General features: G+C 36.2%; 1 protein-coding gene and 1 long non-coding RNA gene across 3 annotated transcripts; one reads left to right on the top strand and one right to left on the bottom strand.

The window, feature by feature from the left end:
* Positions 1-535: 535 nt before the first annotated feature.
* LOC140155468 (homeobox protein Mohawk-like) lies at positions 536-11,058 on the bottom strand. Of its 2 annotated transcripts, none has more exons than XM_072178332.1 (6): positions 10,331-11,058; positions 7,260-7,422; positions 6,025-6,193; positions 4,658-5,026; positions 3,133-3,193; positions 536-1,455 (listed from the first exon to the last, which is right to left on the bottom strand). In XM_072178332.1, the coding sequence occupies exons 1-6, from the start codon at positions 10,723-10,725 to the stop codon at positions 1,347-1,349; spliced, it is 1,266 nt and encodes a 421-aa protein (XP_072034433.1). In that variant the 5' UTR covers positions 10,726-11,058; the 3' UTR covers positions 536-1,346. The 2 variants fall into 2 exon arrangements, with proteins under 2 accessions (XP_072034433.1, XP_072034432.1); XM_072178331.1 differs by having other exon boundaries at positions 4,640-5,026; positions 10,331-11,057.
* Positions 11,059-14,561: 3,503 nt separating this feature from the next.
* Positions 14,562-20,296, top strand: LOC140155469 (uncharacterized). Its single transcript, XR_011859387.1, has 3 exons — positions 14,562-14,675; positions 17,426-17,517; positions 18,797-20,296. It is a non-coding gene; the product is annotated as an uncharacterized lncRNA (long non-coding RNA).
* Positions 20,297-26,989: the final 6,693 nt, after the last annotated feature.

The raw sequence follows: 26,989 nt of genomic DNA on the forward strand, positions 1-26,989 counted from the left end.
ACTTAAGCCCCCCTAAAATTACGGTAATATCCGAGGGTAATATATACAATGCACGATCTTGTACATGGACTTGTAAAATACCAGTCATGATGTACAATAAAATATCTTTCTGTTGCTACAATGTACATACAATAAAACACCAACTATACTTCAATACAATCAAATAATATCTGATGTCATCCCCCCTTTCTATTTATGCTTTTAAATTATGGTCTGAGTTTAAGGGGGTACTACACCCATGTGGTAAATTTGTGACTATTTTTGCATTTTTCTCACAAAATAATTACACACTGGTAACAAAAGTTATGTATATTATTGGGGCAATTACTACACTGAAATTTCAGTGACTCAAGACAAGGTTCAGTATATATGATAGGAAACGAGGTACATCCTAGCGGTACCTTATTTCTGATCATAATAACGAACCGCTTGTCTAGGGTCACTGAAATTCCAGTGTAGTAACTGGATTCCTTGCCCCTATAATATACATAACTTTTGTTACCACTGTGTTATTAGTTTTGGAGACAAATGCAAAAATAGACACACATTTATCGAGGGGTGTAGTATCCCCTTAATGTAGATGAGACGCAGAATGCCAAAGATGTATGTAAACAAGTGGTCTGAAATAAGTTTATTTCAACTGGTAAAAAGTCTGTGTACTTAAAGTTTGACAAAACAGGTTTTCACACCATTTACGATTTTCTTAATGATAATAGCAATTTCAAAAATGTTACCGAAATGATTGATGAATGTTTCAATATTTCAAATGGGCTTGTCAATATAATGCCTTAAACGTTACAAGAAATACAAAAAAGGAAGCTAAAGCCATACACAGTAACACCTGCAGTCTGGCAAAACACACTTATGTTGCCTGCAGAGGATGATTTAAGTACTACCCAACACCCCACTGGCTTAACTGTGCAGTAGGTGTGCAGTGCGAGTAACATGACACCACTGCTCTGCTATACTGCATAGAAGTGCATGGTTAAATTTGAATTTGTACAGTTATATTTACATTAAAAACGCTGTGAATATGCTGGTCGATTACACATTTTATGTTATCTACAGAAGGTGTGAATTATCCTTTAAACACACATCACTTTTGTTATGAAATCGACCAAGTTATAATGACACACAGACAATTTTAAAACAACATCTTTTGCACAATATTCAATGGGATTTGAAAAGCAAAGTGGCAGTTGAAACTCTGTGATAACACTTTTGCAATGCATGAGGGTCTTCCTTAAATCATCCTCTGTTGCCTGCCTGTGACCGGGCCTGTGACTTGAAACCATTTGGATCCATGCATGCTATGAACAGCTCGTGGTATACCATTGGTCGTGGGTTCATCTGAAGCAAGATACTATGGGTAGTTGTTGGCGGCATGATCTAGCCATGTTGGTGAGTGCTAATGCTGCGTTGATCTCTTTCCAATATGTGTCTTCTTCTTCTTTGCTGCAAGAAAAATTAACAAGAAAAACAACAACAGATTAATGACTTGCACGATATTAATTTTCAATGACTTGAATGTACAGCTAAAAAGTGCTCCATTACTGGGTTTGTTACGCTTTTGCATGTGGATATCATCAAAGATACTCAATATCATGCAAAAGCAAGAATTATGTATTGGGGTTTTGTACACATATGAATATATGATAATACGTCAAATACCCCATATTTGTAGGTTAAAATATGTCTTATGAACAACAGACCATCGCTTGCGCCGTTCGGCAGCAACTGGCCAAGTTGATGCGATCTGATTGTGATGATTCACCATTGCAGCGAAATTACAGCGCTTTGAGTCCTCTAAGATCTGGAGAAAGGCGCTTTATAAATCCAAAATTTATTTATTATTATTATTTATTCAATACTCTCTTAAATTGGCCGATTGAAATATTTCAATCTTTTAACGGTTGATGATAGGGATCAAAATAAAACAGATTAAAAAATTGATTGAAATGGATTTCACCATCAAATCAAGTGTAAGGGCAGCTGCAGACTCCAAGTACTCGACGTATAATATTGTATGTAACATATCTACGTTATTCAATCTAGTCCCATTCTATTTCCAGTACTGTTTAAGATCTAACGAATGTTTGATGTCATAAAATCGATAATATGTTACATATAATACCTGGTAGAAATATATTATCGATTTTACGTCATCAAATATTCGTTAGAACTTAAACATTACTGGAAATAGAATGGGACTAGATTAAATAAGGTAGATATGTTACATCAAATATCATACGTCAAATAAAAAGTCTGTATAGTTACTTACCCCTAATGTACTCCTAATGAGATTTCTTTTTTTAATTTGAAAGGATTTGTCCCTAACTTAATTAGGCAAAAGATTGAAAAATTATGAAAATCAAATTCTTTCAACAAAATACTCATTTGGTAAAGATTTGTTCCTACTTGAGTGACTAAAAGATTGAGAATCACTCCCGGAAACACTCCTTGCAATTATTTCAAATGTGAACATTCAAATCATTCCGTTGTATATTCAATCATGGACGAAGAATATAGAGCACGTAGTGCGATGGACTTGCGACTCCGTTCACCGACGTGAGGACAGTGACAAAAAATAAGTCCTTATATAAATACGAGATTTACGTAGCCTATATCGCTAGCTATCGTTGGTGGCAGCAGCATTTTTCTGTAATTATATATATTCATTATGTATCAAGATGGCGGGCGAGTCCCGAAAATCAAAATTTACAAAAATGATGTACGAAAAAAAATAATCGCGTCCCGGTTCTCTGTCTCTAATTTTTCACAAGGTCATATCTTAAAATCCTGTGCATTAAAATGGACCAAAATTACACACAGGATTACTTCAATACTCAACTCGAAACTCATGTCAGTAACCAAGCAGTTGTGCAACTGACACAACAACAAAATGCACTGACATTGGAACAGCTTCCTGGACAACATTCAATAAATGGCACCCAGCACAAGAAATCTGTGAGAATGCGTAAAAGATCCTTCAGATGACAATTTCCAAAGAGTTGAAGTAATCCTGTGTGTAATTTTGGGTTCATTTTGATGCACAGGATTTTAAGATATGACCTTGTGACAAATTATAAGTTTCTTTTTTTGGCTTAGTGTATATAATAAGAGAATACATACCTTGACAGAGACGAATCTAGTCTGTTCTTGATGGCTGTACTTATGTCACTACTCGAAAAGTCTGCGATAGAATGATATCATGAATTAGAGAGGTAAATACTGCTATAAAACATAATACAGTAAGCCAAATAATTAAGGTACCAGTTATGTTCACCTCTGTATATCCTAAACAAAGATGAATATGTTAAAATTAAAACCAGCAGCCAGTACCTATATGATCCTTTAGCCAAAGACCTCACTTGTTGAAATTGGATGAGAATTAAAGAAATGGTGATCTAAAACCCAAGGAAGTAACGAAATAAAAAGTTGCACTTTCATGTTTGAATAGTTTAAAAACCTTCAATGGCTACTGAATAAAAGGTAATAAGATTTTGCTGCAACTTTCAAATCTTGGGTTCTTCGATTTAAATATACGCTGCGACATCAATATTGGGAGCTTTGCAACATATAGGTGTCATAATGCGCAGAAATAAATTCCGCTTCGAATGCATATCCCTAATTTGGCATACGATCAACCGTTTTGTAGAATAAGGTGAAATCCTGGCTGATTTCTGGGCGATATCTACTGACATGGAAAATAAGATTAACACTTTTGCAACATCACGTTACAGAATAATCCTGCACATCAAGTACACTGACCATGTCAGTAATGGAAGGATCTATACAGTCACCAAACTAAACTTAATTCTTATCAACTCTGTCAAGTCACGACAACTACGGTTCCTGGGCATATCCTGAGGATGCAGGAAGGAAAGTTGTTGAAGTTCCCCAACAGTTTTTGTAGACAAATAGGATGTGCTTTGCCTTTCAGGTCTTCTTTTACCATGCAATATGGTTCAGAGAACATATCTTCTGCAGATTAAATCTTTCAGCATCCTCAGGATATGTGCCAGGAATCGTAGTTGTCGTGACTTGACAGACTTGATATTAAGAAGTTCAGTGTTGTTGACTGTATAGATCCTTTCATTACTGACATGGTCAGTGTACTTGATGTACAGGATTATTCTGTAACGTGATGTTGCAAAAGCGTTGATCTTATTTTCCGTGTCAGTAGATATCTAAAAAAGTAATTACCACCCTTAATAAATGACCATTATTATGTTCTCTGCACCATATCATGCTCTCACCCAATGACCCCATATTTTTTACATTTTGCTCTCACCGAATGCCCCTTACTGCGAAAGTGCCAGCCCTACACCTATATTCATTTCATATTGAAGTGCCACCCCCCGGGGACTGATTTTGAGCTGCGGGATTGTTTCTATCATGTTTCTACTATTCCAATCCCCCAGAAGATAATGTTCTCTGCACCATATTGCATGGTAAAAGAAGACCTGAAAGGAAGGCAAAGCATATCCTATTGGTCTTATGTACAAAAACTGTTGGGAGACTTCAACAACTTTTCAGCTGAATGAAATGAAATGAATGATATATTGAAGATTTGATAACAATCCACAGTGTTATGGGCCTACCTAAGTCACTGATATGATATACACAATAAACCTACCATCAAAGAAAGCACTACCTTGTTGATATGTCTCATTTGATGTCATCTGTGGTGAAAGTCTTGATAAACTAACATCCTCATAATCATGTGAGCTCACTGATCCTGTGCCTGAACCATTTCGCCGTCTTGCTGTGCACTCTGCATTCTGATGATGATGTTGTTGTTGGTATCTCTGTGCATGTTCAAATGAGTCATTTAGATATCTATGTAAAATGGAATGTTGGCTCTTGTGATGTGCGCCCTCATCGTGAGGTGAATCTGGACTCATATACTCTGCTGACATGTGAGGATCTTGTGACATAGTAGAGGGCGGTCTTGATGAGTAGTTACTGACAGTTTCATAGCAGTTGAGTTGTGAGACGGTCATATCGTCTGCGACTTCTTCATCTGTGGAGGAAAAAGAAGAATATGCCTATATTATTTACCTATCAAATACTTGTATAGCTGTTAATATTAAACCAATCCAACGCAATGTACATGTAGCCTACATACATAACATATCAATGTAGGCCTATAGGCCTAACCCTCTTCACATGCAGTGCAGACGACATGTTCCAATTTAAAAAAAAATATCAGAATTGTACAACTGCATGACCTTATTTTGAATCAGCCAGGCGGCGGATGACATGATCGAGCCGGCAACTCGTGAAACCGCCCGGCCGTATGGCATTTTCCATATACTCGGTTAGTTTTGTGGGGTTCATTATCGAACCCCAACGGTTTTAGCTTGTATTTATATTATTTATCAACATAGGCCTATTTGTTTGTGATATTTCAAGCGTTTTAAAATTTCAAAATAATCCCATTCAATTACACGGTTGACGATGAAAATTTACTGAATTTAGGGACTGCACGTCATACACCACCTGGAATCAGCATGAAAAATGCATTAAAATGAGTGCAAACAAGCCCAATATTGGTTCAGTGGTTCTTGAGATAGCTTTTGATAATTTTGGAACATATCCCAAAACGTGGTGTTGAAGCCTATGGCCAGAACAAAACGTCGCATGTTGATCATTCATTTCACCTTCGAAACAACGCAGAACACAAACCTCATTGTTGACAGGCCCAAATACAAGATGATTTCAAACCAATCAACATCTCGTACTGAAAAGCAAATTATATCTGTACATCCTTGTTCAGAAATTCCCAAATCTCTCAGGGAACTAATCATGAACGCAGGGGCGTAGCAAGAGCATAATGGGCCATGGAAAAGAAGCAATGCGGGCCTTTTAAACATCTTTCTTTCTCTTTTCCCCCCTTATTTCATTTTCGCTATTGCTCGGGGCCCCTGGACTTCGTGCACCCTCTCCACCAGCTGGTATACGCCCCTGTCGGTGGACGTATCCCTTGCCCAATATTATGAATAAATAAGAATAATGTACCTTCAAATGCGACATCTGAAATGGATGATGCAGAGGAGCAGATGCTGAGTCTTTCTGCGTTGCCAGTGACATGACTGTTGTACATTTTGATACGTTTACTCCAGCTCAAGCCAGGATGACGTACGGTATTCTTCAGACGTCTTCGGGCGTTTGCGAACCAGTTGGATACCTGGAATATTAAGACAGCGTAATTTTAAGTAAGTCAACATATTCAAGACATTTTCATTTTATCTTGTCCGAGAGGAGCATAATAGAACACATTTTGAGGCTGTGTTAAATTGTCAGTTTTAATCTATGTACCTAATCTAGTTACCAAATTAGCATATTTTGAGACAAAAACCTAATGGAATTTGAAGACCGTGAATTGTCACTCTCCACCAAATCATATCACTCTGATTACCAGTTCCGAGGAATTGCACTCCGGCAACCTGGGACTGTCGGCCGGCCGGACAGACGGAATGACGAATGGACGAACAGATGGACGGACAACCAGAAAACATATACCTAAGGCTTTTTCCTCCTGGGTGCATGACATGACACCAATATTCTGGACCGATCAGTTGGAGCAAATTTTATTTTTTTGATTTGAGGTGGGGCAGATGCACTGGGTGCCTGAGGTTTTTTTTTGCTCAGATGGCGAGACAATTCTTCAAAAACCTACCACGCCCCCGGGACCACGCCCCTTGATATCTAATGGTGCGTCTTTTAGGTGTTAAAAGGGCATTTCGTGATCCACAGCCTCATGGCCCCACTTTTCTCAAAAAAAGTTGAGATTTTTATATCACTGGAATACTCTGGCTACATAATGTTTATGTACAAAATATTTCTTGCAGATTAATTCGTTTAGTAAAGATATCGCGAAATTTGAATTTCGTTCTGGTGCACCAGAACGAAATTACAACGTAATGTCTATGGAGCAGTGTAATATACACATAATCATGCATAACTCGCAAACGCAAAATCGGAATCAACTGAAATTTTGGGAATATGCTTTTTTCGTGGATATGTTCTGAAAAATGTCATAAAAAGAGGATGCTAGGATCACGAAATACTCCTTTAATATCCCTCTGACATGAGCAGTTGTATCGTCATTTGGATTATTTTTTTAATTATGTGTATTGTGTAGGCCCCGGTGTGTATATAGGGCCTATACTTACTTTCATAGCCAGTTTATATTACAGATCCCGGGTGGATACGGGCTTGAATCAAGACTAGCACCCAGGTTGAAAACTTACTTGCACCAGCGTCATTTGTGAGCCGACAGCTAACAGTGCTTTCTCTGTCTTGGTGGGATACGGGTTATCTTTGTGCTCATAGAGCCAAGCTTTCAATGGCTTAGCCATGTCCTGCAATGTCTGTCGCTTCTGTCGCATCCTCTCCGTCAATAAAATAGGTCTCCTAAACAACAAACAAATATATAACAAAAAACAAAGATGATAAAGAGGCTTAAAACTTTAAACGTGTCTTTCTGACAGGGATATTGGGGCGTATAGCCAGCTATCTGGGGGGGGGGAAACATTTCGCAGGCAAAGACGAAAAATAATTCCCAGTTGCATCATTTTGACCCGGTATTTTAGGTGGGATATAGCCTATATAAATTATAAAAAGGGAATATTTGGACAATGTGCGCAAAAATTTGGTTTAATACTATTTTGGCCCATAATCGGAGTGAATTGTCTGTGAATTTTGGTGAAAAGGGTGCTCCTTTCCCCTTTTCTTCATTTTCTTTAGCCATCCCAATTTCCTCTTTCATTTTTTGTCAGGGGGGCACTTTTTCATTTTTGTCAGGGGACACTCGGGGGAGTTGGAAATTATACCCATGTAATGGGGGGACTCATAATTATTGCAATTATATCACAAGTAGGCCTAAAGTATTTATTAAATGGTCATAAAAAGCTTAGGAGAACAGTTCGAAAATGCTTAAATATGCAACGTTTGCGGGGGGGTAAAGATTTTTTGGCAGGCCGGGTAATTTTTTTCTGCAACCATGACGGGACGCCAAAATTTTATAACCCATAGGAACACATAGGAAAGGTTTAGGGTTAGGATAGGCCTAAGTGTTAGGGTTAGGGTTTATAGGCCTAGGATTTAATAAAATTTTGCGTCCCGTTATGGATGCAGAAAAAAAAACCCGCAGGCCCGGGAAGCGATTTCTGGCAGGTTGAGAATGGGGAGTTGGAAATTTTACCCCTGGGGGCATCATAATTAGGCCTAAAAATTTTACTTCTTTTTCCACCGAGGTGGGGCAATTTTTTTGATGGCAAGACAAATTTTCTTTTCAAAAACTTAAATATCCAGCCCCCAATATCTAATGGTGCGTCCCTTATGTGGTTCTAGTTTAGGCCAAATAAAAAAAAAATTCGTTTCGCGCCCATCTCACTCCCCTCGATCTGTGCATATTTGTTTTTTCAATGTTCATATCAAATTGTTGAAATACTTCAGTAAAACGTATATAATGCAAGTTAATTAGTCAGTAAGAATCACTTGTAGTGGAAGGGATTTAACCCTTCATAAAAATTAAAACTGGACCTTATCATTTTCCTGAAAACTGCTAGCAAAATCAGTTTGCATGTCAATTTTACGTGAAAACTCCTATATTTGTTACTTTTATAGCAACAACAACAACAACAACAAACACCTCCCTCCCTCTTCACTGTTCAACATGTAAGGACGTGAAACCCTTTTCAATTTTTTAGGCCTTTATAATAATAAAATTGGCTTTACAAAATAATTACTAGGCCTATCTAAAAATAGGTCTTATATAGGGAGCCTACATGTTTTGCACATTAACAAGTGCCCAGCTGATTTATATTTACTCACGGGTTTGTGGGTACGAATAAACAATCGTTGACACAGTGTCTATGCACGCGTGAAAACACCCATTGTGTTCACTGTTTATTTTTCAGGCAAATTACATTTTGTATTTGCCCTACTTATAATCCGGGCTAAATGTGTGAGTACCAATTGTATCTTCCCAGTTTGTTCATGATTCATCACGGTGGCAAATTGCGTTGGAAGACATGCATTAAAATATTCCAAAGCATTTATCTTATTCCGGGCTCCAACTTAATCTGAACAAGTGACAAGCAGTTTTGCATATAAAAATTATTTTATACAAAAATATATTCCTCGGTTTTCTGCAATGTTTTGATAGACACATCACATCATTTAATTCCAGTGGCCCTTTTGTTTCTACGTTGCCTTGGGCCTTTGAGCCTGGACTGTTTGAACATTTTAGTATGGTTTGAATGGTAATTTGACTCTGATCAGCCATGAACGGGCAAGGTCAACATATGTGATATGTACATAGCAACTTCCATGTTTTACATTTTGTTGAACATGCTATTTATTAAAATGCTATTTTATGTCGGAAACAAAACCTTCTATCTATCGTGTTTACTGTGAAATCTTGGTTGGCGTTGACATTACTACATGTATACTACAATTTACAAAGCATACGATGATGGGAAAGAGATATTTTTCTTCAAAGGAAATCAAAATCTGGATAGCATGAAGTATATAATGTTACGTGCCCCCCCCCCATCACAATGTTATTTTGTCCATTAAATAAGTGTTTACAAATGAATGAAGATATTTAACATACTAGTATATTGCTGATTTTGCACCGAGAAAACGCAATATATGCAGGCCTTTAAAAACATCAGGACATAAAGAAGTTCCTTTGTTTTCCACCTGTCAAACAGCATGTAGCACCAATATGGTATCACAGTCAATACAGTCAAGTCGGTCGGGGAGTCGGGGTCAGAAAAAGTTTGACAAGCTCTCCAAACCACAACGATTAACTTTTTGTTCTTTGTAAAACACGGGCTGAATCATAGCAGTTTATAGAATTAAAATGAATCAAAACCAGCGTACTGCACCATGAATCAACGATTAGTGATCGTTTTGAAATCATTTGCATGTGAACTTGAACCACTGAGAAAAGTGGTTTGTATGGAGCTAGCTGGGTAGACCCGTACAACTTGGTGATATTGCTATGTATTTTATAATGCCTTGAAATTGTTGTTTTGTCTGTTTAACAAAACACACCTAAAAACAACATTTTGAATAAAAACAACAACAAAAAACAAACAAACAAAAAACAAAAAAAACCATGTTCTTGGTACCAACAGATAATAAACCAAGTCAAATAGTCCCTACTTTTAAGTACTTAGTTATGTTATAAATATCGGATTTTTTTTGTAAAGGAATGTCAAATACGACCCAGCAAACGTTATACGTTTTACAAACATGTGTGAATTTATTTAGATGGAAGACTATGTTTTCAATATAGGCCTACCAATACCTGTTTCCTCTTGTTCTCATGCCCCGATCATGCCGAACATCCAACATGTTGTCTGACATCTCTGCTGATCTGTTGATGTCATTCTCTCCATTCTCTCTGTCGCATGTTGAAAGTTCATCATCACTCTGTTCATCATCATCTTGTGCTACATCACAACTAGCATTCCCACTGCCAGCAATACATGATAGATTCGGTACCACAAAAGTGTGCACATCTGATTCCACCGTTGGCTCAAGTGTTTTGGGTTCCACTTTTTGGACACTCTCTTTCCCATGTTTACGTTGTATCTCCTCCATATTTGACTCCTGAAAGTGGTATAAATTCTCAGCTTGTTGCACCACTGGCTTACCACCACTATAGTCGTGTTGTCTTGCAAACTGCCCTTGGCTAATCATTATCACCCTGCTTGACAAAGTTAATCCACACTCACTGTATCGGAATGTTTTGTCCCTAAACTTTTCTGTCTACCACAGCGATCTCTGTCAAGAGATGTAGAGCAAAGTTGATATCGCAAAGATGAACTTTCTTAAAGTTTATCTCTAAAACAAACGCTACCCTTGTGTTAAATGGGCTTGGCGTAAGCAATGTATCATGAATTCGAAACTTTAGAAGGTAAATTAAGAGTCGAATAAACACAAAACATGGGTAACATACGAGTCCAGTTTCGCCAGTCTACTGATGTTATTGTATGTAATCGGGCCTCATCACAGCGTGCCAAAAGCTTTCACAACCAAAACATAGCCACATGTAAATAAAACTTACTGAGAAACAGACTCTGTTACAAATCTGACAAGAACGATCTGGTAATAAACAGGTATTGTGGTCGGATCAGCTGATTTGAGTCAGAGTTTGAGGTTGTTAAAGGGACAATGACGCATGCGTGTTGGTATTTTTTCTTGGGACAGGGGAAGTCAATAAAAATGGTTTGTTTGACCAAACACATTGAAGGTATTTTGTTATTCACACGGTTAATTATTTTAGATGCGGGACTATATGGGAAAAACATGCCCTATGAAATGTGAACTCTTCCCGGCTTCTCTTTTTATAGTTTTTGGAAAAAAGAAAAGAAAAGTGCGTATGGGATTCAAAGTGTTCTTTTATACTAGCATCCTCTTTTTACGACATTTTTCAGTAGATATCCACGAAAAAAGCGTATTGCCAAAATTTCAGTTTTGCGTTTGCGAGTTATGCATGATGTGTTAGGCCTATTTCTGCTCCATAGACATGACATTGTAATTTCGTTCTGGTATACCAGAACGGTGTTCAAATTGGACGATATTTTTGCCAAACGAATTAATCTGCAAGAAATTTCTTTCACTAGGTCACATGACATGTATATTATGTATTTAACCCGAAAGTGCTTTTCAATCTTCTAGTTGGAGAAAGTATTTTTTATTTTATAGTATTTTTTATTTTATAGTATTAATTTTGTACTTTTATGCTTTTGTGTGTGCTTATGTTTGACGATAACCTGTTTGTTTGGTTTTAAAAGTCAATAAATTTGACCACTTGGTCAAGCTAATCTGTAATCTGTATAAAAACATTATGTAGCCAGAGGTTTCCAGTGATATAAAAATCTAAATTTTTTTTGTTGAGAAAAGTGGGAGGATGATGCTGTGGATCGCGAAATGCCCTTAGTACCACATGACCTTATACAATGTTCGCAAAAAAAAAATGCGCGTTTATAGTTTGGTGGGTGTGGAAGGGGTTCGCACCCCTGCACCCCATAGTATAAATGCATTCTTGAAATGCAGGGCTAATTTGGGATCTTGGGTGTGTTTTTTTAAATACTTTTTAATTTAGCATCTTATAAAATACCGTAACAACATGAAAGTTGTTCATGAAAAATTAACACATTACGCGAAGTGTGGCCAACAAACAACTAAATAATATTTCTGGCCGAAGGTAAGCTTAGGTCAACAAAACTTCAATTGGTGTAGAAATTACATTTACTCAGTGAATGAGAAGCTTTTGTGCCACAAAATAATATAACTTGTAAAAGCTTGTTTGAGTAAGTATTCAGCACGCTTTATACTGACAAAGTTTACAATTTGGCATTAGGAACCGTTCACAAACACTTGTAAGGGGGGCCTGATGCAAAAAGGTAGCCCTGAAAATTTATGACCCTCCTAAGGGGGCCCTGAAAAAAATGACCACAAATGTTCCTGGAAAAATTAAGTTTATATGCTTTTCTATGGGGTTGACCCATAATTTTCATGTCAAAAAGGGGGGAGGGGCCTGAAATTTTTGAGATCTGTAAATGAATTTTTTTTGCATCAGGCCCCCTTTAAGTATTTGTGAACGTTCCCTTAGGCCTATATTCAATTCTGTTTACTTTTATCTTCAGTAGCTTATAATGATTACTCATATTTCTATAAAGAAAGAGGTAGGCATATTTGAATACAATCTAAAAGATAAATAGTTTTATCGATTGGGTGACCGCATAATCCCTGCAGAGGTGCTAAGCAGAAAACAGATAACATATTTATGCATTAATATGTACCGATGAGCCTCCAAATCTCGCCAATATATTCAGCATGGATATACTAAATATTACAAGTTTAATTTATGAAAGTAAGGACTTCTCATATATTTGTCCAACATACACAACTTTGGGGTCCCCGTTTTTAGGGTCCCCGTTTTCCAGATTGACCTAGGGTAATCTGGAAAACGGGGACCCCAAAAACGGGGACCCCTTAAAATCTCTTCATAATGCTACAAACGAATTTTTTAGGGTCCCCGTTTTCCAGATTGACCGGTAATGTGGAAAACGGGGACCCAAAAAACGGGGACACCTTAATTAAAATATCTTCATAATGCTACAAACGAATTTTTTTAGGGTCCCCGTTTTCCAGATTGACCTAGGGTAATCTGGAAAACGGGGACCCCAAAGTTGAAAAACTGGGACCCCCTAAATATTTGTCAGTAACTTTATGGGGTGATTTTAAGGGGTCCCCGTTTTTGGGGTCCCCGTTTTCCAGACTACCCCGAAATTACAGTAGCATTTGGTGATGCATACATGTATAATAACTTAGTACTAAATGTCCAAATCAACTGACATTTTGGAAATAAGCCTTTTTCGTTGATATCTATAATTTGAACCATGCCCTCAAAGAGGATGCTAAAATCATGAAATGCCCCTTTAAATATCAACAGCACTCCCTCCCTTAGAGTAGTACATGTATACATGTATATATGACAATAGTGATCATAAGTTTTAATTAATTATAATTAATTAATTTATCATTCGGTTATCACCAGATAAAATATTTTCTTTCATTATTATCACAAATGAGTGTTTGCCCGATTTTATATTTTATTGTGTGATCCGAAGGAAATCACAGTTTGTTTTCCGACCAGGTGCATGTTTGTTCGCACTGAACAGGCCTAACTAGCTGGTTGTATATTCTATAATTTTCCTGGTGTGTTAACTGTGCTTACATCTAGACACCAGTTTGATTTTTTTTTGAACGGGACCCTAATTTAATGAGAAAAAAAAAAAAAAAAAAAAAATTCGGCACTGCACACAATTGCGCACAATTAGCCCAAATCTGGCATTTTCCTGTCCAAATACACCTACTTTTGAGCGTTGGTGCATGAGTGCGGCATGATTGGGTGCGATAATTTAACGTGAAATTCAATGAACGAGGTTACTATTCGCGTGTACTACACACCATGTGGATTTGATAAACAAGCACGGTGGTTGAACTGCGCCTATGACTATTGTTCATTCTGTCTATGATATTGTCATTCCGTCTATGATCATTATTTTTTTACCTAAATAAATTCATTTTTAGGAGAACTTGCGTATGTCAAGGTTAAACTTTACCGCTTTTACTTTACATAAATATTATATAATAACATGCATTAGGTTTTGCAATTTTACTTCGTTTGCAATTTTACTTCGTTTGTGTATAGCATTTCAAATAATAAACCCGTTTATATTGACAAAACTTCCCATCATGCATGTTAAATTGACATATCTTCCCATGAGCCTCCATTTAGGAGATGACTAATCATGAGTCATATATAGAGTTGAGCGAATTGATAGGGAATCGATAGCGAATCGATGAACTTGAACCGTTACGTAACATTGCAGCATCTTCAATATCATTTGGCGATGGGGTTTTTGGGGTTCTTGTTTTGCCCACACCTATATTTCAAGTGTTTTCAAGTGGCGTCGGGTAATAAAGAAGCGTCCCTCTGTGTCACAGCTGATCGAATTCTCCAAGTTGACGGATGCGAAAAAATCATCTCCACGATATCATCTCCAAGAAATCATCTTTAAATTATAGTTCTTCTGATCATCTTCATTCTGCAATCATCTAAACGCAAGGTGGACAAAGTATGATATTCTTCAATTTTGTTATGATTTATTGATAAGTATAATTATGATTTATTGATAAGTATAATTATGGACTATGGAAATTTATTGACGGTAGCTATTGGGACTTTTGCGCTTGATGTGTTTTGTGATCAGTTGTGGTTTACGTTCATCAGTTGTGGCCTGTTTTATAATAGGCAAAATTCATTATGATAGCTATACCGTATTTTTCCAAACTTAAATATACTTCTTGATAAATTTTACTCATATTTAATGATTTTGGTATACATTTTAGTTGAAGAACTTTGAAGGAACTGCAATGCAATTTCGCGAAGACATTTTCGGTTAATTTAAATTCGTACATTTCTCTGCTCGGCATGACATGGTCTATTTAGCAATGTTTTCGGATTCATTTTAATCAATATTTCGGTCATTTAGCAATGTTTTCGAGTTCATTTTGGTCAATGTCAATGTTTGTCTAGCTTTGTGCGGGCTTGACTTCATTTTATAGTCCTAACTAACGGCTTGCCTAACGTGTTCGCCTAACGTGTTCAGAACGTGTTCAGAATCCTAACGGCACGTATGCAACTCGTTTTATCTGTGTCTTGACGGTAGCTATCTGAGAGACCGTTTGTAACGGTTCATCTGATCAAAAAGGAATAAAGTTTGTTTTGTAGTGAAAAACAAAATGTCGTTACGCCTAGCAACTGACTGCTTGCAAGCGCTTGCGATCAAGGCGAATGTCGTAGACAGTCGATTTTGATCAGAAATAATTTCTTAATTAGAATACGTTTTGGTATGGGTAGGTAATCATGATATTTTTAGAAGGAGAATTAATGAACCGATCGATTCAAGATAAACGATCCAAATCGTTGGCTTTATTTACCTTAAATGTTACGAATTCTGCACCCGGCTCCATGAATGATCATGATGATAAATCTCGTAATTTTGTCAATTACAAACGCAGAATAATAATTATTGCGATAGACCAACAACATCATGAACAAACATTACATGATTATGGCCATGTCATGCTAACTTTGTCATATAAAAGTACAAACTTTTGTCTTATTTTGTATTGCATTTGCACTTGCAGTTCCTTGCATGGTGCAGGTATATGGAAACCTTGCGGTGGAAATATGATGGGAATGATTGTAATAGTTATTTATAATAGTAAATTAGGGGTTCATTCATAGGATTGAGGGCATGATCGATGTTTATGCCCGAGGCGAAAGCCGAGGGCATAAACAGCGATCATGCCCGAAATCCTATGAATGAACCCCGTTCATACATACCCAACATTCTTAGCAAGGCAATACAGATGAAAATAATAAGGGTTTACAAGTTTAAATAACATTTCCATACCGTTTTCCTTCATAAATTGGAAGAAAATGAGTAGGCCTACTTGCAGGAAGCAGCTCGGCTCATGAGGTCAACGGCCGGGAGTCAACGCGTGATACGCGTCATCTTTGCGCTCCGCGTGAGATGGGCGCGGTGACATGCGCGTGTACGCAACACTAGCAAATCGTGGATCGTGTTAATTGGGTTCCAACGCTGCGTGACGCAGCTTGTTTATGCCCTGCGTACTGGTCATAAACGGTATTTATGACCAGCAAAAGAGAGCGCAAATCCAATCAGAAACGTCGTTATATCGTGAGTATGTATGAATGATCATTGATGATAACGACTATGTTCCCATCATGTAACGTCAATATGCCTCTTCAATTCTAATGTATACTTTGGTTTTACTAATTTTAATACCATGCCATATGGACTTGGAGGTAGACACGTAGATGATGTACCGTACATGATAACAGCTGCTTATGTTGATCGTCACTTTGCGAAAGCTGAAATTATGTACAACATGTTCGCTCGCACACGTCATGGTAGGATAATCGGGTGGCCCAAAAATTATGTACAACATGTTGATGCTCGCTAGCACACATCATGGTTATCGATTCTATAATTCCCAAAAATTATGTACAACATGTTCGATGCTCGCTCGCACACGTCATATGGTTATGTGCCCTGTTAGAGTTTGATAACTTAGGATAATCGGGTGGCCCAAAAATTATGTACAACATGTTCGATGCTTGCTCGCACACGTCATGGTTATCGATCGTCAAAATTTACCCCTTGCAACAGCTGCTTATGTTGATCGTCACTTTGCGAAAGCTCATGCTCGAAACTGGGTTGCACACATCACCGTCATGTTTATGTGCCCTGTTAGGGTTTGGTAACTTAGGATAATCGGGTGGCCCAAAAATTATGTACAACATGTTGATGCTCACTCGCACACGTCATGGTTATCGATGCTATAAATTTTCCATCTGCAACAGCTGCTTATGTTGATCGTCACTTTGCAAAAGCTGATGCTTGAAACTGGGTTGCACACATGACGGTCATGTTTATGTGCCCTGTTAGGGTTTGGTAACCGGGTGGCATGTGCCAAATGAACACATTTCAAATGGTAGGTCTCTACGCGCATGAGCAACAAGGGGGTGTCTGACCCAATATTTAATAGGCCGGTTCTCAGAAACAAGGAGTATAGACCTACCGATTGAAATGTGTTCATTGGGCACATAGGGCTATGATATAAGTGATTTTAAATAAAACCTGAGAGGGTGACCAGCCAACCCATTTGGTGATTTGAGATGGACTGACCCAGTAAAATGACTGTCTCTCCGCGAACCAAAAGGCCAACACCAACACAAGAGACTAGATAGTTTTTAAAATACCATTTTAATTTTAATTATTTATTTTTCATACAGGTTCTGTGATATGCAACCGTGAAGTTCCATACCTGTGGCAACACCAAACACCAACATATAAATCACTACTGTAGTCTGGAGGATTACCAAAGGTACGGTATTTAAAACCGCTTTATCCATTTCAAAATGGAACTTTTTGAATCTGAAGAAAATTCTTTTATTTTTCTCATAAATCCCAGTGAAATTTTAAGTCTGAAATACTTACGGTTCTACGTCCACTGTGATTCTGTGAAACACATTTTTGCTTCTAAATATTAAAACCACTGCTGCTAGTGCAATTTAGCTTTTTAAAAAGTCAAAACTTAAGGGCTGGGGTATGAACGTTTGGACAGTATTTATTTTGGGACATTAGAGCACATCAGACATATCGAATTGCATTCTGAATATGAAGAATGTCATTCTGATATCAAATAATTTTATTTTTGAAATTCGCAATTTAATACACATTTTATGGCAAATCATTAAAATTTATATTTTTGATATTTAACAGTACTTGAAGTAAACTTTATAAATCTGATGATTTATGAAAGGTCAAAATTTTCAATTGACCGTCGGCTTTCCTCCTCCCTGCTACATACACTTTCAGAATATATCATTAGATTTATATAATTTACTTCGAGGACTGTTATATATCAAAAATTTGAAAAATATCAAATTTTTATAATTTGTCATAAAATTTGTATTATATTGTGATTTTAAAAAATGAAAATTATTTGATATCAGAAAGACATGCTTCGTATTCAGAATGCAATTCGATAGGTCTGAGGTGCTCTCATGTCCCACAAAAATACTGTCGAAACACAATAAACACTCATTTTGGATCCCTTAAAGGAAGGGACATGGTAAAATATTTAGTATTCTTATACAATGTACATATTGAGACTTTACAAAAAAATGTACCATTAAAATTATTGTTTCCAAATTTTGAGTTGCTTGTTCGTGCAGTTTTGATGAGAAGCAATGCCTCACAGGATATGCAGATTATGAACTAAACGAAATTAATCTCAGGCGATAAATTTTAGTATTACTTTACTAATCTTAACGAGTAAAATATGAGCTTTATGCCAATACCAAAAATCTCAGTTTGGATATAAAAATTAAGGGGAAAAAAGGGGGAGGGGTTAAGTTAAGACAGTACTCTACATGTAATGTACATGTATGTTTGTATCCTTCTCTGGCGGACTCTAAACAAGTGATGTGGAAATACCTGGCTAACCATAGACCCTTGATGATTATGAATTTCTCGTTGACACAAAATATTTTTTCAGTTGTTTTGGAAAACGGCCAGATGTGTAAGTGGCAATAAGATATTAATTTTGTTAAATTTTTAAGTTAAACTAATTCGTAATTTTATGTACAATTTTCTTTCAGTTGCTGCTGAAATGGGACCCAAGCTCTGCAAACTACAATGGAACATGATGATAGAATACATTTATCAGGCCAGCAAAACAGTGACGAAGATAGACATGCAAAAAACAAATGCCTCCAATTGATGACAAATCATGAAAAACATAAATTTAAAGACTGTTTTTCTCACAGTCTTAATTGTGGAAAATGGATTCATCAGATTCAGAACTTTTCATTAGGGATACCGTTTTTAATAAGGAATATGAGTGACAAACTTTAAGACTATTTTTCCCACAATCATGAAAATATGGGTACATGTATATCATGAAGATTGGGGCCACAATGTCGAGTTAAAAACATGAAAATGTAAATAAAATAATTAAGAAACTCCGACATAAATACATATGTAAGAGTGTTCTGGACTACCTATTGTCAATGCTGTTTGTCGCAAATGCATTTTAAGATGTGTAGACTGAACACTGTATCACTGACATTGGTTTTAAATGAGTTTTGTCAGATATGAGGGGTCAGACTCCAGCCCCAGTCATGAAACTTATATTCAGAAAGATTTTATTTAAATGGTTAATTTAAACAAACCAAGATGTCATGTATATTACAGAGAGCTGATACATAATTTATGTTTGCAATACCGTATTTAATTTATTTAATTCTGTAAGTGCAGCAGGGTATAATGTATGATGTTATTGCCGTAATCACAATCTATTTTTGATATAATTTTGATACAGATTTTGATCGGGCCCCAAGGAAGATCAGCGTTTCATTGATGGGGTTACGCTGCTTCAAGAAAGTATAAATAGATGCATTAGTTTTTGATACACTTGGAAATAGGAATACATCCTGTTATCATATGATATCAGCTAGTATCAAAATATAGTGTATCAAAAAAACCTGGCTGTTGAACAATCAAGTGTATCAAATTGTATCAAAATATTTCAAGTGTATCAAATTGTATCAAATTCTTTCAAGTGTATCAAATTGTATCAAAATTGTGCAAGTGTATCAAATCGTATCAAAATCTTTCAAGTGTATCAAATTGTATCAAAATCTTTCAAGTGTATCAAATGATATCAAAATACTTTCAAGTGTATAAAATTGTATCAAATTTTTTGCAAGTATCTAACCGTATCCAAATCTTGAAAGTGTATCAAATTGTATCAAAGTTGATATGATTTGATACAATTTGATACTTTTTGATATATTTTGATACAATTTGATATATTTTGATACATTTTTGATATATATCAAAATGTCCCATTTTGATATACTTTTGATACAGTAGGCTACTTTTTGATACAATTTTGATATTATCAAAACTATATCCAATTTCTGCCAGGGTATACCCAAAATATGTAGTACCACTACCTCAATATTCTACTTTCTTTCCTACCAATAATCAGAGCAAATAAACTTATAACTTACTGAAGACAAAGGACTTAATGGACTTACAAATAGAAGCTTGATTACAGGAGATAGTTACTGGTCATGTATACTTGCATGTAAACATACTTGTGTTACCAATACTTTGATAAGCTCCATATGTGGTAAGCTTATAATTATAGGCTTACTGGTATATGGTATGGAACCTCGTTAAGCACAGTACCGGTACTTTAAATATGCTTTTTTCAGTATGCTTTAAATGTACTTTTCTAGTCATTGTGCTTTATTTGTACTTTAAAGGTACTTTATTGTCGTTCCGAATGTCGCACATTGCAATGTTGTTTAGAAAGCACATTTAAAGCACAGTGCTTTAAATATACTTGTTTTGGTATAAAGTATAATTAAAGCACAGTACTTTAAATATGCTTGTTTGGTATAAAATACAATTAAAGCACAGTGTACTCTAAATATGCTTTTTTCAGTATGTGCTTTAAATGTACTTTTCTGGTCATTGTGACTTATTTGTACTTTAAAGGTACTTATTATCGTTCCAAATGTCGCACATTGGAATGTTGTTTAGAAAGCATATTTAAAGCACAGTGCTTTAAAAATACTTGTTTTGGTATAAAGTATAATTAAAGCACAGTACTTTAAATATGCTTGTTTGGTTATAAAGTACAATTACAGTACAGTACTTTAAATGTGCGTTTTTTCAGTATGCTTTACATGTACTTTTCTGGCCATTGTGCTTTATTTGTACTTTAAATGTACTTTATCGTCATTCCAAATGTCGCACATTGGAATGTTGTTTAGAAAGCATATTTAAAGTAGGCCTACAGTGCTTAAATATGCTTGTTTTGGTCCAGGGTCGATATGTCCTTTAAATAACCCAACATTAAAACATTCTATGCCAAATTTTTCCAACCTTTCTAAAAGAATAGTTCTGAAACTACAGTTTGTCCACTCTGAAGTACAAAGTGACAAAGCGCGCATACAAAGCATGTAAACAGCACTGCGTCTATGCTGCAGCTATGTCTGCCTTCAGCCTTCAAAGTCAGCACAATGTGTGCGTCCGCATCAATACTATGTACTTCAAACTAGACAGACAGTATATACGTTTCAAAACAAAGGCCTTAAAGCTACAATGTACGACAACCACCCATTCCCATTTTCTTCAATCATTCAACCACAAGTCGACAACCACCAAACAATCCTATTTAGAACTTTTCAACTAAAATTATAGCCACACTCTACACACATACCAATTGGGTGTCAAACAATCCAAAAATTACCTCACAAGTCAATGTGACACATATAAAGACATACCTCAAGGCCATCGTACATTCTAGCTTTAATACACTGTTCATAAATTAAATAATACTCTGTGCAATTATGTTAACTTTTGTAACGTCATTCCGGAACAAATAAATTTATATGCTTAAACTAATATTTCCAACTTCAGATTCTTTATTTTGTCTCATCTTATTTATCCCTTTTAAGAAACAATAGTAACACATTAACATCTATAAGTCAACTTCATATTAACAATTACATAACATTCTAAACACACATTCAACATATAATACAAACCTTCACAAAAAAACTCAACCTGCAAACAGAACAAACATTCTCTAAATTATAATCAACAACTACTCAGTATTTTATCAACAATTATACATTCCATACATGTGTTCATGCATATCAAAAGCATGCACTTGAGGGCTCATACATATATCTCTCATTTCAAATAATAGCCATGAATAAAAACCAGACATTTCAATAAAAAGGTCACTTCAAATCATCCACAAGTCACATAGTTTAGAAATACAAAACATTCCTTAAGGGAAGGGGTATGTACGTTTCAACAGTATTTATTGTGGGACATTAGAGTACATCAGACCAATCGAATTACATTCTGAATACGCAGAATGTCCTTCTGATGTCAAATAATTTTGATTTTTGAAATTCGCAATGTAATACACATTTTATGGCAAATCATTTAAAATTGATATTTTTGATATTGAAATTTTATACATCTGATGATTTATAATTGAAGCTTATGTAGGTGGAATAAAAAGCCCACAATCAATTGAAAATTTTGACCTTTCGTATTGAAGATATGGATTTTTCCCCCCAAAACACCAACAAAAATTAGTTCTTTTGGGGAAAAATCCATTTCTTCAATATTAAGAAAGGTAAAAATCAAACTTTAATAATTTGTCATAACATTTGTATTATATCATAAATTTCATAAAATGTAAATTATTCGATATCAGAAAGACATTCTTCGTATTCAGAATGCAATTCAATAGGTCTGATGTGATCTCATGTCCCACAAAAAATCCTGTCGAAACGCTCATTCCAGTTCACTTAACCATGTCACTTAACCATGATTTGAAGTGACCTCCACATGCTATGAGTCTAGTATTCATTCCAAACTATTATGAAAAAAAAAAAAATATACAACCATCAAGTGCAACCTTTTCATATGGATGTACACAAATAACAACAAACCCATCTATACATAGTTGCCACCCCAATATCCAATCCTATTTATAAAATGTCCATTTCTACATTCCATAACATAAACAACACAACACATACAACTCTTACACCTCAAAATCAATCCATAATACACATTACACACACTCGGATCACACAAGGTTCTGAACAGAAACTCGACATACAACCCAAAATGCACATCAAAAACCAGTAATCAGGATCACACAAGGTTCCCAATTACCACCAACCAACCTGAACCACAAACCGCAAATGCCGAAAACCGCGAAACCCGAGAACCGCTCTAGTTTGTATATAATTATGATGATCGAAAATGCACATTTTGTAAACAACTGTCCACCGCTCCGTCGCCCCACCCCACGAATATTGTATTATGATACACATGAATGAAGAAAATTTTTGCCATAAACTAAAATGGTGAACTATGGTGCAAAAGTGGTACTAATTCGTGGTACTAATTCGCGCGAAGCGAGCAAATATTGGCACCAAAATGGCCAGATATGAGGTAAATGTGATCATAAACCCGGTCACATACAGTGTGGTTCAAAAAGAACTTTACCCAAATTGAAAGGCTCATTTCACGAAGTTTAGAGCAGCTATTCTCAAATGTTTTACATTTTCTAAATATATGTCTTTCTTAGAATATGTGGTGAAAAAAGTAGAGAAAAAGAAGCTTAATTAACAAAATGGCAGCAGTTTTTCAGAAAATCATGGATTGTAGTTCATTCATGTATATAAACATTTATCACTTTTGAAATATGACAAGCCGAGGGTGTTTAAAATGCCTAACGCAATGTTGATGGTAATCGGATAAATCCCATTGAATTACGTGTGGTGTGGACAAAGTGATTCGACTCTTTGACGTAAAACTACTGCCATTTTGTTAATTTAGCTTAATTTTCTCTCACTTTTTTACCACGTATTCTTAGAAAGATATTCAAAATATGTAACACCAAGGATTCTCGAGTAACTCCGAGAAAAGCTGAGAAATTATGCTTTCAATTTGGGTAAAGTTCTTTTTGGGCCACACTGTACAGGCGTCAACATTGGGAGGATGATTGTATGGACCATCCGCCCATCCCCTTTATCATGTCAAAATATTGGGGAGAGTGTATTGATGTGAATTTAGCCAGGAAACTGAATGCAGCAATTGTGAGAGGATAGAAACTTGGTTATGGTCGTGTGTCTTGAGCTCGCCTCCAAAAAAAGGTGGCGACGTTACATTTTGCCAAAGTCGACTCAAAACAAATGATGATATCTCTGTCAAGCAAGAAGGTATTGTCATGCTTGTGGTCTCATTTTATTGCTAAATAAAATGCACTTTCAACCCTGTAAAAAGAAATACTTGAAATTTTTTAATACTGACACTGTGCTTCATAGAATTCAGAATGGGCAGGGTGGCGGTGGTGGGGATGTGGTGGTGGGGATGTGGTACACACAAACTCTATGGGATTGGTATTTTAGTGCGTAATCTGCTTCTGTAAAGGCAGTAAATTGGATTTGGACTCTATTTAGCATCCAAAACACTCATGGCCGTACAGCTAAACAATTCTACTAATTGTTTGTAATAATTTATGATTGGTTTAGTCTAGAAAATACAAACTTTTCCATACAAAACTACCCGTTGTCATATTAAACACTGTAGTAAGTAATGCAGATGTCTTCAAAATCTAAAAGTAACTGTAAAATTTTAATTACTTATCCTATCATAGTCAAAGTATAGATTTTCTGAAGGAAATTTGACGAGGAATCTAAATATGGACATATTTTTTCTGTATGGGTTAGGGGGAAATGTTTAGGTTCAAAATATGTTGAATTGTAAAAAAATCTAACATACTTTGGGATACCCTATATTCCTAGATTACCAAACAGCTGTGATTTTGGTTTCTTCCAAAGTCAGTTGGCTCTCCATATCCTCTAACCAAATGAATGTTGTTTACTTCCAGTTTATTACTGTAAGTTGGTAATAAGCAATGCATTGAGTGACCCATTTTTTATCAAAATCTTTGTTATTCCACCCTGTATAACTTGCAGGTCACCCTGTATAATGAGTTGAAATATATATATATGAATTGCTTATGCCTGCAGCTTTCCAAAAATGTATACTTTTGCTAGTTTAGGGTTGATGATTGTCGAGATAATCCAATTAGAAACCCGATTGGTGTAAAAATTCATAATATTTGTCATGTAACGCTAAGGGTGGCGAGTTCAGGACACACGGCCTTATACTAGTAATAGTATATTGTGTGTATGCAGTTTATTCCGTAATCAATAAGTATCATAAACAAACACCTTTCTGGCACAACGAATCATAGCACAGTCGTGTAGGCATTAGACTATGGATACAAAGGTTGCGGGTTCGAACCCCAGGTAAACCGTTATAGAATTTTAATTCTATCGATTTCTTTTTATTTTATTAAGTAAGAGGAAATAATAATGGTAATAAACTCGTGTTATATCTAGCCTCATAGGCCTATTAATTACATGTATGTACTATGTGTTATCGCATTGCGGCCCATTATGGTTGCAGAAAGAAATAACGCGTCCGGCGCGTTACCAACTTAGCTAACGGGGTTGAGACACAAATTTGCAGGTAGTTACTTGTTCGTATAATCGATGATTTGTTTAAAACCCCTAAACACTATTGTGGATGGGGCTCTTCATGTTTTTTTTGCATGTTTTAAAAGTGCTCGATAGTAAGTACATGTGCTAACTATCGAGTTTTTAAGGTAGTAACATCTAGTGTCCAGTGTCTTGCCAAAAAACCAAAAACAAATTGAAACACGCAAAAAAACAACAACATTACTTTACGATACTAATTTATAGTATAGACGAATCCATTTTCACGCATTCCTACACCTCAATGGCAGCCATAGCTGGTCCCCTATTCCACCTAAAATGTGAAATGATGTGGCCTTGGCGGGGATATTAAACTGCATTCCATCACCCGTGTTACACGTAGACAAAAGAATGATGAAAGTTTACAAGACAATACAATTCAACATCGATTTTTAAGCGGATTTAATCCACCCACATTGGGCAGTAACAACACCAGTTTGGTACAGACGGGACCCAATAATGGCCGACTGAATTCTGACCATCACTTGGCTCGTTGGATCATGTCCGAACCCTTTCTTGAATTCGTTACCCCTTCAGATTGAAGACAACAAAGCCCTCTATTGATTATAGACCCATTATCGTGTAACTTTGTCCGTTATATTGGTGGCGTACACAGTCAATCCGCAGATTGCGATTCATCGTCATAGCCTGTGATTGTACTTTTTTTGAATCCGAGAAAATATCGCTGAATGTCTTGCGCAATGGTGGAGTGTTGATCTTCTAGACATGTTATATAGACGAATCCAACGAGCCAAGTCATGGTCAGGATTTGGTCGGGCATTATTGGTTCCCCGCATGCACCAAACAGGTGTTGTGAGTGCCCAATTGGGTGGATTAAACCCGCGTAAAATTCGATGTTAGATTCTTTTGTGTTGTAAACTGTCATCATTCTTTTGTCTACGTGTAACACGGGTGATAGAATGCAGTTTAAAATACCCTTCAAGGCCGCATTATTTCACACTTTAGGTGATATAGCTGGGTCCCCGTCGCGGCTATATGGCTGCCACTGAGGTGTATAGGTATGCGTGAAATTCGTCTATAGAAGTGGGAGATGTAGGTGCTTCCACTGAATGGACTGAATGGACTGGAATGAATAATTCCAGTGATGTTTTATCACCTTTTAAACTTATCTCGGACCTCATGATGTATAGGTATGGACCTGATTATGTCAACTGGTACACCCTTAAAACAGCGTCTCTCCCCGGCTCTCCCCTCTTCAGTTTCCAGTCAGAATTCACATCTATGCGCATCAAAATACAACTTTTGTGGAATGGAGCGGCGGGGCGGCGGATAATTATTTACAAAATGTGCATTTCGATCACAATTATCTGTAAATAAAATATAAAATAAGGCAAACACTCACTTGTGATAATAATGAAAGAAAAATATTTCATCTGATGATAACAAAAGCAATAATAAATTAATAAATTATTCATTATTAAATCAAACTTATTATCACTATACTTCTCTTTCTATGAGGGAGGTGCTGTGTTAATTTAAATGGGGGTTTTCGTGATTTTAGCATCCTCTTTTTTTTTCCAAAATTTCAGTTGATTTGGACATTTAGTTAAGAATAGTTACATGTACGCATGCCCCAAATGCTACCGTGCTGTAATGTCGGGAGTATCGACAGCACAAAATACAAATTGGACGATATCTCTGTTTGTTAAGGGGGTACTA

Source organism: Amphiura filiformis, chromosome 6 (genome assembly GCF_039555335.1).
Source record: "Amphiura filiformis chromosome 6, Afil_fr2py, whole genome shotgun sequence".
In the NCBI taxonomy this organism is placed as follows: Eukaryota; Metazoa; Echinodermata; class Ophiuroidea; order Amphilepidida; family Amphiuridae; genus Amphiura; species Amphiura filiformis.

What these genes read in the sequence shown, in the direction of transcription:
- LOC140155468 (XM_072178331.1), bottom strand. Translation starts at nt 10,725, where the DNA reads ATGATTAGCCAAGGGCAGTTTGCAAGACAACACGACTATAGTGGTGGT. An exon ending in CACAAATGACGCTGGTGCAA is followed by an intron (nt 6,194 to 7,259) that starts GTAAGTTTTCAA and finishes TTAATATTCCAG; the next exon opens with GTATCCAACTGGTTCGCAAA. An exon ending in CTAGATTCGTCTCTGTCAAG is followed by an intron (nt 1,456 to 3,132) that starts GTATGTATTCTC and finishes TTTTTCTTGCAG; the next exon opens with CAAAGAAGAAGAAGACACAT.